Here is a 14,822-nt window from a genome sequence, read left to right as displayed (position 1 = left end):
TAACCCAAACTAGCCATTATCTTAGGTACACCAGTAGTGTTCTACTGACAGGACTGCTTTAATGGTATTTCCACAAAATAGAATAGTTTACACACAGAATTAATTTAAAGGGGTTATCCAGGAAAAAAACTTTTTTATATATATCAACTGGCTCCAGAAAGTTAAACAGATTTGTAAATTACTTCTATAAAAAAATCGTAATCCTTTCAGTACGTATGAGCTTCTGAAGTGAAGGTTGTTCTTTTCTGTCTAAGTGCTCTCTGATGACACGTGTCTCGGGAAATGCCCAGTTTAGAAGCAAATCCCCATAACAAACCTCTTCTAAACTGGGCGTTTCCCGAGACACGTGTCATCAGAGAGCACTTAAACAGAAAAGAACAACCTTAACTTCAGAAGCTCATAAGTTCTGAAAGGATTAATATTTTTTAATAGAAGTAATTTACAAATCTGTTTAAAGGGGTACTCCAGTGGTCATCGTGTTTTTCTGTTTTTGACTTACCCTATTTGTTTTGTTTCATTTCTATTCTTGTTGTTTGGCCTACTCTATTTCTGTTCTTTGTTGTCTTTTTATCCCCCACTTTGTTGTCCTATCTTTGCTTCTATTTCCTGTTTCTTGCTGTGCTGAAAACTACAAATCCCAGCATGTCATACACACACAAAAGGGACTACAACTCCCAGCATATGTCATTCAATAGTCTTCAGTCTGTGGTATAACACCAGCATGCTGCCTCTGTAGTCTCCTGGGGGTTGTAGTTCACCACACCTCTGTAGGGCATACACCAGTGTTTCCCAACCAGGGTGCCTCCAGGTGTGCAAAACTACAACTCTCAGCATGCTCAAAGTCTGTCAGGGCATACTGGGAGTTGTAGTTTTGCAACAGCTGGGGGCACACTGGTTGGGAAACACTGGTGTAACATGATGTGTATGCTGAATAGGCTAGAACAGCCTCCAGCTGTTGCAAAACTACAACTCCCAGCATGCTCAAAGTCTGTCAGGGCATACTGGGAGTTGTAGTTTTGCAACAGCTGGAGGCACACTGGTTTGTAAACACTAGCATACACACACACAACAGGGACTACAACTCCCAGCATGTGTCATTCAGGAGTCCCCCCCTCCCCCTTCACATGGGGAGATTTATCAAAACCTGTGCAGAGGAAAACTTGCCCAGTTGCCCATAGAAACCAATCAGCTTACTGCTTTCATTTTTATGAAGGCCTGTGAAAAAGGAAAGAAGCAATCTGATTGGTTGCTATGGGCAACTGGGCAAGTTTTCCTCTGCACAGGTTTTGATAAATCTCCCCCATAGAGATCATTCCCAGTATGAGATTTATTCCCCTGCAGTCCATACACCCCCAGCCCGTGCACCTTCTCATCCTTCCCCTTCAGATAACACTTATCTTCTCTGTGAGGTCCTTCTCCGGTGCAGACCTGCGTCCTTAGAATACAGAGCAGGGGGAGGGGAAGTGAGGAGCTGGATGAGATGAGGGGGCGTGGCTTATTCCTCTCATGCAGACAGAGAAAAAAAAAAAAGCTGTGACATCTTGTCCACAACAGACTCAGAACTGTGGACAACAGTAAAAGAAAACCCTCTGAACTACAGAACTTCCTGCCCAACAAACAGGTAAGAAAAACACATACATGCTGCCAAAACATATAACACATGTATATTGCAAAAAAACTAAACTTACAAAGAAGATGCCATACAGACACACACACAGATCTGCTTCATCAGACACACATACAGCTCTGCTTCATGACACACATACAGCTCTGCTTCATCAGACACACATACAGCTCTGCTTCATGACACACACACAGCTCTGCTTCATGATACAGACACACACACAGATCTGCTTCATCAGACACACACACAGCTCTTCTTCATGATAAACACACAGCTCTACATCATAAGAGACACAGTTTGCCTCATCACACATCGATATCTCTTCCTCCCCACACAGCGTCCTCTTCTGTCTCTCCTCTGCTCAGCTAAAGATTTCGGCAGCCAAGTCCCCGGCCTCTAAACTCCCTCATTCCCTCAGAGCTGTCAGATGTTTCTTCTGAGCAGATGCTTCTAGGGGGCGTGGCTTACATGGAATCAAAGACAGGACCGCAAGCCATGCCCCATAGACAGCATAAAAGTCACATGGTCTCTGTCTCCAAGGGTGGGGAAAAAAGCAGAGACAGAGTGGACGCAGGATTGCTCCTTTTTCTGCATTTCAACTGATCAGTGCTTTGTAAATCTCTGCAATGGTTCATTACTCATAATTACTTGGTGGGGAAGATATATTTATCATTACATGAGGGAATTAAATAAATGATATTTTACTTAACTGGACTACCCCTTTAAGTTAAGCTGTTGAAGGGTAAATTAGCTTTTTAAGAATAAAAGAGTAATAAAAAAAATAGTCTTTAGAATTGGATGTGAAGATATTGTATCCACCTTCAGAATTCTTTGTTCTATTGTTCTTCCTCCATTGCTAATCTGCACGATGATTTGTTGTCCAAAAGGCTTGTTCAGAACAGTGCAAAAAATGCTACATTTTTAAATATAACTATGGCTCCTCTTTCTAGATGGAAAGGAGAAAATGTGGCCACAACTGAAGTCTCTGATACAATTGGAATGCTGGATTTCATACAAGAAGCCAATGTCTATGGAGTCAGCGTACCAGGTAATCATTCAGGTTACATAAACTACTGTTCTATCAGTCTAATATGCCACACAATCAGATCACAGCAGAGGGTAGAGGGGGAATGCAAAATTCAGGGACATATCATTTTGGTATGATTAATACTAATAAAAACTTTATTATTTAGGGTATTTTCACATGTGATATATATGCTGTGGGTTTTCTTCATTGACTAAAGGTCTGTTTACACGTTGGAAATTTAGTGAGGAATTTTGTCGCAGAATTTCCACAGTGGATCTTCACCGTTCACAATGCTCCGGAATTAAAGCTTATGGTAAACTAAGCACACTGAAAAATGAATTCCTCTGCAGATTCCACTAAGGGGTTGAACGTGTTCAATCTTCTGGCAGGATCCAATTCCTAAAGGGAACTTCTGACGTCTGAACTAAGAAGCAGAATCCAATTAAGATTCATGTAGAATTTCCTCTTGTAAATTCCGTATGGAATGTCCTTCATATGAGGGAGGTAAACTAGTTAGGGATAATAGGGATTATGGGAGGCCTGCTTAGATAAATGTGCTTTCGGGGCACACTTTAAACTTTAGATGTTTAACCTATGAAAGTAATCAGATTGTTTGGCCCCCCGCAGATTGTTTGGACCCCCGCAATCTGACATCTTATCTCCTATCCCTTGGATAGGGGTTAAGATGTCCTGGGGCGGAGTACCCCTTTAATGTTGGCCAAATTCATCAATTCTGGCAAGATTGCCCACCTATCTCCCAACTCAACAGCCGAGGCTGGAGGAGAGAATGGTTGGGTATGTTGGAATTTTTTTTTTTACATGCCGGATCCATTTGTTCTTGGAGAGATAAGTTAATGCCAGAGGTATCTGACACTAGCTTTCTCCTCTCTCCTCTTTTAGAATGTGGAGGATCAGGAAAGATAGCTCTTACAAAAGCATTTGTTCAGCTGAAAATGTATGGCCAAGGTTAGATCATTTGTATGGGACGGAGATGAGGGAGGAGATGTAGGGAGGTGAAGCACTGTAGAAAGCTTTGTGGGTAAGAGTTATGAGTTTCTATTGTATTCTATAATAAACATTCCATATTTCAGTGTAAAAAGCTGCAAAAATGCTGCAGGGGCTTGCACTGAAAGCCTTTGAGTTATGCTTCTTCTGACATACAGAGTGATTGACAGTTTTCCTTCTGGCTGTGTAAAAAGGTAGAGGTGTCAATCACAAATGGATGGGGAAGCAGGATCCACAGGTTTTCCTCAAGTCCTTGCAGTAGTTAACCCCTTCAGGACCAAGCCCATTTTGGCCTTAAGGACCAGAGCGTTTTTTGCACATCTGACCACTGTCACTTTAAACATTAATAACTCTGGAATGCTTTTAGTTATCATTCTGATTCCGAGATTATTTTTTCGTGACATATTCTACTTTAACATGGTGGTAAATTTTTGTGGTAACTTGCATCCTTTCCTTGTGAAAAATCCTAAAATTTGATGAAAAATTTGAAAATTTAGCATTTTTCTAACTTTGAAGCTCTCTGCTTGTAAGGAAAATGTATATTACAAATAAAAAAATTTTTTATTCACATATACAATATGTCTACTTTATGTCTGCATCATAAAAGTGACGAGTTTTTACTTTTGGAAGACACCAGAGGGCTTCAAAGTTCAGCAGCAATTTTCAAATTTTTCACAAAATTTTCAAACTCACTATTTTTCAGGGACCAGTTCAGGTTTGAAGTGGATTTGAAGGGTCTTCTTATTAGAAATACCCCACGAAAGACCCCATTATAAAAACTGCACCCCCCAAAGTATTCAAAATGACATTCAGTCATCATTTTAACCCTTTAGGTGTTTCACAGGAATAGAAGCAAAGTGAAGGAGCAAATTCACAATCTTCATTTTTTACACTCTCATGTTCTTGTAGACCCAATTTTTAAATTTTTACAAGGGGTAAAAGGAGAAAATGTATACTTATATTTGTAGCCCAATTTCTCTCGAGTAAGCACATACCTCATATGTCTATGTAAAGTGTTCGGCGGGCGCAGTAGAGGGCTCAGAAGGGAAAGAGCGATAAGGGGATTTTGGAGAGTACGTTTTTCTGAAATGGTTTTTGGGGGGCATGTTGCATTTAGGAAGCCCTTATGGTGCCAGAACAGCAAAAAACCCTCACATGGCATACCATTTTGGAAACTAGACCCCTTGAGGTACGTAACAAGGAATAAAGTGAGCCTTAATACCCCACAGGTGTTTCACGACTTTTGCATATGTAAAAAAAATTTTTTTTTTTCACTAAAATGTGTGTTTCCCCCCAAATTTCACATTTTTCCAAGGGTTAATAGCAGGAAATACCCCCAATATTTGTAAACCCTTCTCTTCTGAGTATGGAGGTACCCCATAAGTTGACCTGAAGTGCACTATGGGTGAACTACAATGCTCAGAAGAGAAGGAGTCATATTTGGCTTTTTGAGAGCAAATTTTGCTCGGTGGGCATGTCGCATTTAGGAAGCCCCTATGGTGCCAGAACAGCAAAAAATACCCACATGGCATACCATTTTGGAAACTAGACCCCTTGAGGAATGTAATAAGGAATAAAGTGAGCCTTATTACCCCACAGGTGTTTCATGACTTTTGCATATGTAAAAAAAAAAAAAAAAAAATTTCCACTAAAATGTGTGTTTCCCCCCTAATTTCACCTTTTTGCAAGGGTTAATAGCAGAAAATACTCCCCAAAATTTGTAACCCCATCTCTTCTGAGTATGGAGGTACCCCATAAGTTGACCTGAAGTGCACTATGGGCGAACTACAATGCTCAGAAGAGAAGGAGTCATATTTGGCTTTTTGAGAGCAAATTTTGCTCGGGGAGCATGTTGCATTTAGGAAGCCCCTAAGGTGCCAGAACAGCAAAAAAAAACACACATGGCATACCATTTTGGAAACGAGACCCCTTGAGGAACGTAACAAGGGGTACAGTGAGCATTTGCCCCCCACTGGTGTCTGACAGATCTTTGGAACAGTGGGCTGTACAAGTTTTCATTTTCATGGACCACTGTTCCAAAGATCCGTCAGACACCTGTGGGGGGTAAATTCTCACTGCACCCCTCATTACATTCCGTGAGGGGTGTCGTTTCCGAAATGGGGTCACATGTGGGTTTTTTTTTTTTTTTTTGCGTTTGTCAAAACCGCTGTAACAATCAGCCACCCCTGTGCAAATCACCTCAAATGTACATGGTGCGCTCTCCCTTCTGGGCCTTGTTGTGCGCCCCCAGAGCACTTGCATCAGCTGTTGCAAAACCACAACTCCCAGCATGCATGGTCTGTTAGTGCATGCTGGGAGTCATAGTTTTGCAACAGCTGGAGGCACACAGGTTAGGAAACACTGAGTTAGAAACAGACAATGTTTCCCAACCAGTGTGTCTCCAATTGTTGCAAAACTACAACTCCCAGCATGCCCAGACAGCTGAAGGGCATGCTGGGAGTTGTAGTACGGCAACATCTGAAGGGCCAGATGTTGCTGAACTAAAACTCCCAGCATGCCTGGACAGTCAGTGCATACTGGGAGTTGTAGTTTTGCAACAGCTGGAAGAGCACAGATTGGAGACCATTATACAATGGTCTCCAAACTGGGGCCCTCCAGATGTTGCAAAACTACAACTCCCAGCATGCATGGTCTTTTAGTGCATGCTGGGAGTTATAGTTTTGCAACAGCTGGAGGCACACAGGTTAGGAAACACTGAGTTAGAAACAATGTTTCCCAACCAGTGTGTCTCCAGCTGTTGCAAAACTACAACTCCCAGCATGCCCAGACAGCTGAAGGGCATGCTGGGAGTTGTAGTTCGGCAACATCTGAAGGGCCAGATGTTGCTTAACTAAAACTCCCAGCATGCCTGGACAGTCAGTGCATGCTGGGAGTTGTAGTTTTGCAACAGCTGGAAGAGCACAGATTGGAGACCATTATACAATGGTCTCCAAACTGAGGCCCTCCAGATGTTGCAAAACTACAACTCCCAGCATGTCCTGACAGCCAAAGGCTGTCTAGGCATGCTGGGAGTTGTAGTTTTCAGACTCCTAGAAGCAGCAGTGAAGATCTTCACTACTGCCTCTGAGGACCACATACTTACCCGTCGCTGCTCGTCCACGTGGCCGCTCCCGCGCTGCTCCTCGGTCCCGCCGCTGGATCAGGTAAGTCCGCCGGTCCCCACGTGTTCCCCCCGAATGCCGCAGGTCCCCGCGAGCCCCTGCAGCCTTCGTCCCCCGTTCTGCCCGACTTCCAGGGGCGGGCAGTGCGGGGGATCTGAACTTTCACCCCTGATCACTGTGATTGGTCCACAGGGACCAATCACAGTGATCGCTGACCAGGACCATCAATTGATGGTCCTGGGGGTGAAGCAGAAGTTGTCCCCTGCTGGAAACAGCGGGACTTCTGCCAGTTAACCCGTGCGATGCTGCGCATCGCCGGGTTAACTGCATGTCATTTATAAACGCCGGGATGCGCGAACGCACTGCACAACCCGGCGTTTATATATGACATTCTGCGGGAAGGGGTTAAAGGGGTTCTCTGGTGGAAAACATTTTTTTTTTTTTTTATTAAATCAACTGGTGCCAGAAAGTTAAACAGATTTGTAAATTACTTCTATTAAAAAATCTTAATCCTTCCAGTACTTATTAGCTGCTGAATACTACAGAGGAAATTCTTTTATTTTTGGAACACAATGCTCTCTGCTGACATCACAAGCACAGTGCTCTCTGCTGACATCTCTGTCCATTTTAAGAACTGTCCAGGGTAGGAGAAAATCCCAATAGCAAACATATGCTGCTCTGGACAGTTCCTAAAATGGACATAAATGTCAGCAGAGAGCACTGTGTTCCAAAAAGAAAATCATTTCCTGTAGTATTTAGCAGCTAATAAGCACTGGAAGAATTAAGATTTTTTAATAGAAGTAATTTACAAATCTGTTTAACTTTCTGGCACCAGTTGATTTAAAAAAAATATGTTTTCCACCGGAGTAGCACTTTAATCCCTGGTGTGAGGGGTGGTCTATCTTTAGTGTTTGCAACTCAATTGAATAGTTAAAGGGGTACTCTGCCCCTGGACATCTTGTCCTCTATCCAAAGGATAGGGGATAAGATGTCTGATTGCGGGGGTCCCCAGATCTCGGCACCCCAGACATCCGGTGCATGGAGCGAACTTCGCTCCATGCCGAATGACTGGCGATGCGGAGGCTCATGACATCACGGTCACGCACTGCTCGAGATGTCATCGCCACGCCCCCTCAATGCAAGTCTATGGGAGGGGACGTAACGGCCGTCATGCCCCTTCCCATATACTTGCATTGAGGGGGCAAGGCCGTGACATCACGAGCCTCCGGCACTGCACTCGGCGCTCTAAACAAACGCTGGGTGCAGCAGAGAGATCGTGGGAGTCCCCAGCGGCGAAACTCCCGCGATCAGACATCTTCTGCCCTATCCTTTGAAGTCAGAGTACCCCTTTAATAACAAGATCGGACACTTTATGGGTGTTTAACATTCATTATCTGATATCGTATCTCTCACTATATCTCATCAGCTATAGATTCAGTGAGCTGCTTAGACTTGGCAAGGAAATAGTCAGATCCATAGTCAGATCTATTTAACTCCAACTAGCTGGTCACAATTGAAGCAAATTGTAGGGGACTCCATAATTTATAGAAATAATCCAGTGTCTGTCCTTATATCAGATGTTACCCCTATGCTACATTCCATTTTTGAAATACCATTAATTCATCACATACATCACTTTTTTGCAATCCATGCGCAGATTTTTGGCACAAAGGGCAATGTGTCTATATTATCTATATGTCTGCATTAGACATTCTAAAGAATGAGGACAAAAGGCAGGCCAAATATACTGTGCAAAAAGGTTATGTGTGTTGGACGGGGAGTTTGCTTGTATAGTTTTAACTGTGCATGAGCTAAAATTTGAGTAAATCCTGACTTATCCCCTTTTTATTTTTTTTTAGATAATGAGGGAAAAGTGGGAATGGCATCAATTATTCTGAAGCCTGACATGTCTTTACAGTTGAATAGCATCTATGAGCATATTACCAGCTACCTACCTGGATATGCGTATCCACGATTCTTAAGACTACAGGTATCATTGCTTTGAAAATTGCCCCATGTGTGTCACAGTCACTAGTGTGTCCCCATTTTCTCCCGTGTGTCAATTATTGATGTCCCCTCATCTCCCCCCCCCCCCTCTGTGTCAATTATTAATTTCCCCTCATCTCCCCCCAAGAACCAAGAACAGAACCAATTAAACTTACCTCCGTCTTTGTTCCCACGCTAATCTCCTGTACTGCCTACGGTGATCAGTATCTGATGTCTTTGGATGGCATTCCTGTGTCACGTGACGGCCGCAGCCAATCATCAGCCTCCCCATGACACTCCATACTCCTGCAGCTGCAGTGGTCACCTGACGTTCGCTGCTCCTGTACCACCGAAGTGCCGACTGCAGGCAGAACGGGGGATCAGTGCAGGAACAGAGGCTGAGGCAAATAAAACAGTTTTTTTTTTTTTAAATAACATTTACCATGTTAGTAGCCAAAAATTGCAGGATCCTGTTTACTTAGTTTTAAAGGCATCTTTGGAATAAAACATATCATCTGCTGTTTGCTCAAGTGAAAGTTGTATTGTTCATTTTCCAGACTGTCCACAGGGCTCTCTGCTGACACCTCTGTCTGTGTCAGGAACTGTCCAGAGTAGGAGCAAATCCCTATAGCAAACCAATCCTGCTCTGGACAGTTCCTGACAAGGACAGAGGTGGCAGCAGAGCGCACTGTGGTCAGACTGGAAAGAACTACACACCTTTTTTAAATAGTATACAGCAGCTGATAACTGGAAGGATTAAGATTTTTAAATAAAAGTAATTTACAAATCTAATAGTACCCTTTTAATACAAGTCTATGGGCATGATATACATATGTGGACACACGAGGATAAGTTGTATACAAGAAGGTGCTTGCACCAAATATTGAGGTCAAACACTGTGCGAACCTCCTGCTACTTTATTGTGTCCCATCACTGTACATCCTGTTTAATACAGCCAATATAAATTATCATACACATAGTAAAAGAAGTGAAAGAAGACTTTACCTTTCATGGGTCATATGAAACCACTTCACATAGCTTCACATAGATTATAAATCCGGCTTCACATAGATTATAAATCCAGCTTCACATAGATTATAAATCCAGCTTCACATAGATAATAAATCCAGCTTCACATAGATTATAAATCCGGCTTCACATAGATTATAAATCCGGCTTCACATAGATTATAAATCCGGCTTCACATAGATTATAAATCCGGCTTCACATAGATTATAAATACGGCTTCACATAGATTAAAAATACAGCTTCACATAGATTATAAATCCGGCTTCACATAGATTATAAATACAGCTTCACATAGATTACAGCTTCACATAGATTATGAAAAGTGAAGCTGGCAACAAGTCCTCTTTAATACACATTATACTGCAAGATCACATCATGAACTTCAAAGCTTTAATTTTATCAAAAGCTTCCTAAGACCTTAAATGGGTACTCCGCCCCTAGACATCTTATCCCCTATCTAAAGGATAGCGGATAAGATGTCTGATGACGGGGGTCCTGCCGCTGGGGTCCCCCGTGATCTCCCTGCTGCACCCGACGTTCATTTAAAGCATTTTTACTGCCGGAGACTCGTGAAATCACGGCCATGCCCCGCTCGGGACGTCATGCCCTCGCCCCCTCAATTCAAGTCTATGGGAAGGGGCGTGACGACTGCCACGCCCCTTCCCATAGACTTGCAGTGAGGGGGCGTGGCCGTGACATCATGAGTGGGGCATGGCCGTGAAGTCAAGAACCTCTGCTCCGCATCGCCAGTCATCCGGCATGGACCCAAGTTTGCTCTGTGCACTGGATATCTGGGGTGCCCCTCTGAATAGGGAATAAGATGTCTAAGGGCGGAATACCCCTTTAAAGGTGATGACATAAACAGTTTGGGGGAAATTTATCAAAACCTGTGCAGAGTAAAAGTTGCCCAGCTGCCCATAGCAACCAATCAGATCGCTTCTTTCATTTTGCAGAGGCCTTGTTAAAAATTAAAAAAGTGATCTGATTGGTTGCTATGGGCAGCTGGGCAACTTTTCCTTTGCACAGGTTTTGATAAACCTCCCCCTATGTTCCTTGTTAAAGAGAGAACTTTATTTGATTAACTTTCAGCCTGAATCTTCAGTTAAATCCAAGGCTTGTATACATTCTATTAGAAAGATGACCTCCGCAGGTCATGGTGTGCATGTTTCAGCAAGCCCACCCACTAACCAGTATAAGCAATACAAAGATGGGAAAGGTTGGATTCCCAGTATACTACAGACTTACTACTGCATGTTTTACACTCTTTTGTAGGAAAACATGGAAGTTACTGGAACATTCAAACAACAAAAATTCCGTCTTGTAGAACAAGGATTTGACCCATCAATAATATCAGATCCACTTTACTACCTTGATGATTCTCAAAAGTCTTATGTGCCAATGACCAAAGACATTTATGATAAAATCACAAGTGGTCTGATAAAACTATGATTTTCCTTTTAAATGTCGACTCCATTCAAGTATAATATTTCTTCCAGCTGAAATACTGAAACTGTGATATTTTAACTTGCTTCAAATGTTTACTTGACTTGTATGGTTATTGCTAAAATAAGGGGTAGGTATTTTGTTCTTACAGATTGTTTTTATGTATAGAATGAAATATTTCCAATTCTGTGTATGACATTACTACTACGTCCTTCACAATGTGCAGAGACTTACTAAACATATTGTTACCTTTATTTCATGTATAATTTTATAACAAAGAAAAATATGGACAATAGTATTCATGATGCAGAACTTTCCTGTATCTCCTCATCATTTCCTTACAAGACGACTGTCAATTTATTCATGTATTGTAATTCTGTAGGAATAGGAGGAATGGCAGCTATTAGGGCTTGACTCACTGGGGACTGTTCTAGGTTCTTAGTCAATCTTCATGTCTTGGAAATTGTGACTGAATAGTAGGAAACAAGAGGCCAGAAGACTTGGTAGGCCTGTCACATACCGTATATACTCGAGTATAAGCCGACCCGAATATAAGATGAGGCCCCTAATTTCACCCCAAAAACCCAGGAAAAGTTATTGACTCGAGTATAAGCCTAGGGTGGGAAATACATCATCCCTCCCCATGTCATCATCCAGACCCCCGTTATCATACAGACCCCCATCATCATCCCCCTCCTTCATCATCCCCGCCTGTCAATCCCTTCATTAGTGGTCTTCAACCTGCGGACCTCCAGATGTTGCAAAACTACAAATCCCAGCATGCCCGGACAGCCATCGGTTGAAGACCACTGGGCCTTCGTCATCATCCAGACCCCCCCCCTTTAGTTTTCTACTCACCTTCCCTCGGTGGGAAGGAAGGGTAAGTTGGTCCATGCCATCTATGCTGCAGGGACCGTCCGGTGGGGAGGGTTAGTCATTCCGGGCTGTCCATTTTCACAGGGGGGGGGGGGGCCCTCTTCTCCGCTCCGGGCTGGCCCTGGACTAGTGATGTTGCCTTGATGACGACGCACAGGGACGTTCATGCACGTCCCCGTGTGTCGTCTTCAAAGGCAATGTCACTAGTCCGGGGCAGGCCCGGAGCACGAAGAAGAGGGCCCCCCGGGTGAAAATGGACAGCCCGGAACAACTAACCCTCCCCACCGGACGGTCCCTGCAGCATAGATGGCCCGGACCAACTCACCCTTCCTTCCCACTGAGGGGAGGTGAGTAGAAAACTAAAGGGGGGGTCTGGATGATGACGAAGGCCGCAGTGGTCTTCAACCTGCGGACCTCCAGAGGTTTAAAACTACAACTCCCAGCATGCCCGGACAGCTGATGGCTGTCCGGGCATGCTTGGAGTTGTAGTTATGCAACATCTGGAGGTCCGCAGGTTGAAGACCACTGAGAAGGGATTGACAGGCGGAGAGTTCACTCGAGTATAAGCCGAGGGGGGCGTTTTCAGCATGAAAAATTGTGCTGAAAAACTCGGCTTATACTCGAGTATATACGGTAATTGTATCCTCCAAACTGTAAGATCATAATTATTGGGGGTGCAAAGATGGCAACCACATTTAGGGGCTCAAAAGATCCTTCCTCCCCATGTGAAGGTATCAATCCCATAAATTGCATGTGATAGTTGGGAGTCCAAAAGTTTCAAATCATATCTCTTTGTAGCTGGACCTGACAAACTATTTACCCCATAGGTTGCTGCTTGATGGAAAAAGGTGTCCATAGATTAATGCAGGAATATTCTCCTGTCTGATCTGACATTGGATGTGGAGAAATGAAAATGCATTTAGGGCAGAATAAATCCCAAGGCAGGTATATCTCCTGGAAAAATGTAGTAAAACATATCCCCTATCCACAGGTCTGACCTCTGGGACCCCCTGCAATCTCCAGAACGTGGCACTGACTCTCCCTACAGCATAGAGCAGTGGGGTCGGAGCCTGCACTCTATGCATTATCTATGGAAGTACCAGAGATAGCAGAGTAAAGTGCTCTGGTATCTTCGGCGCTCCCATAGACAATGCATGGTGCAAGGAGAGTCAGAGCCACGTTCTGGACATGGCAGGGAATCCCAGAGGTTGGACCCAATAATCAGACACATCCCCTATCCTGTGGACATGCACACTCACCATCACTAGCCATATAGCGCCACATGTTGTATTCCAGCACAGCTGCATCTATTGATTTCATTAGACTAACTTAATCACTGCTCCCTGCAGCACCCGGTGTTCAGAGCCATGCCCCCTTGTGATGTCACGCCCCATTCATTCATGTATATGGGAGGGTGCTGCAGGGAGCAGAGGAGTACCCCTTTGAGGTGTCAAAAGGAAGTCAAGTCCTGGGTCAGCTGACTTCCTTTGATTTACAGGATGACACTGGGTTAACACTTGGCATTTCTTGTTGCACTGTGATTTCCCCCAAAAAGGTGCTATTTTACCACAATTTAACAAATAAAATGTGTGAAAATGCAGTAAAAATTCAACATGCGAACACAACATAAAGATTTCAAATATTAAAGGGGTACTTCGATGGAAAACTTGTTTTTTTTTTAAGTCAACTGGTGCCAGAAAGTTAAACAGATTTGTAAATTACGGCTATTAAAAAAATCTTAATCCTTCCAGTATCTGCTGACATCACGAGCGCAGTGCTCTCTGCTGACACCTCTGACCATTTTAGGAACTGTCCAGAGCAGCATATGTTTGTTATGGGGATTTTCTCCTTGGGATTTTCTCCTTTCTAAAATGGACAGATATGGTAGCAGAGAGCACTGTGCTCATGATTCAGCAGAGAGCTCTGTGTTCCAAAAAGAAAAGATTTTCCTCTGTAGTATTCAGCAGCTAATAAGTACTGGAAGGATTAAGATTTTTTAATAGAAGTAATTTACAAATCTGTTTAACTTTCTGGCACCAGTTGATAAAAAAAAAAAAAAGAAAAGTTATCCACCGAAGTACCCCTTTAAACATTAAACACTTCAATTGTGATTTAAAAAAAAAAGTACTTTTGATAAGAAAATGCATCAAAAACTGCATAAAGTGTAAACTGACTCCAACCCACTTGTGAGTCTCAGCTGTTTAGGCTTCTGGTTGCTGGAGAAAACCTGGTGAGTAGGTTGGTCCCATAAGGTGAACTGAACCACCGTCTCTCCTTGCAAAGCCGGGGGATTCATTGGAAATATAGACAGCATGACAAATGTATTTCTGCTTTGAAACAAAGATTGCTGCCAAATCAGCTAAAACAGGTAAGCACAAGACTTACACAAGAACCTAGATTATTTTCTAACATGCCGCAGGGGGGACATTAAAAAGAAAAAAAAAAAAAAACCTCTCATACCTTCCTGGCTCCCACGCTGCCGCTGGAATCATGGAAATCATGGAACATGTTACCGGTGGCCGGCGCTTCTGGGTTTGTGTGACATCACACCGCCACTGATTGGATGAGCGGCCGTGTGACATCACAGAATTCTGTGATTTCAGCGTAGCTCGGGAGCAGTGAAGGTAAGAGAGGGGTGTTTTTTATTTTTTTATCCTCCTTCCAGAGTGGATTTTACAAAGGGTTCATTCACCGGAGTACCCCTTTAAAG

The 14,822-nt window shown here is 43.3% G+C and overlaps 1 protein-coding gene across 1 annotated transcript in view; it reads left to right on the top strand.

Annotated features, from left to right (window-relative positions):
• The window catches only part of SLC27A6 (solute carrier family 27 member 6), a 51,291-nt gene extending 39,183 nt beyond the window's left edge, over positions 1-12,108 (top strand). Inside the window, exons 9-11 of the mRNA XM_056537295.1 lie at positions 2,575-2,672; positions 8,638-8,768; positions 11,066-12,108. Of these exons, the coding sequence (XP_056393270.1) occupies positions 2,575-2,672; positions 8,638-8,768; positions 11,066-11,242 (406 nt within the window). The 3' untranslated portion in view covers positions 11,243-12,108. The remainder of the gene's footprint in view (positions 1-2,574; positions 2,673-8,637; positions 8,769-11,065) is intronic.
• Positions 12,109-14,822: the final 2,714 nt, after the last annotated feature.

Source organism: Hyla sarda, chromosome 1, assembly GCF_029499605.1.
Source record: "Hyla sarda isolate aHylSar1 chromosome 1, aHylSar1.hap1, whole genome shotgun sequence".
NCBI classification, from domain to species: Eukaryota; Metazoa; Chordata; class Amphibia; order Anura; family Hylidae; genus Hyla; species Hyla sarda.
Note: the sequence above shows the minus strand (reverse complement) of the source record. Positions and strands in the feature narration are given on the sequence as shown.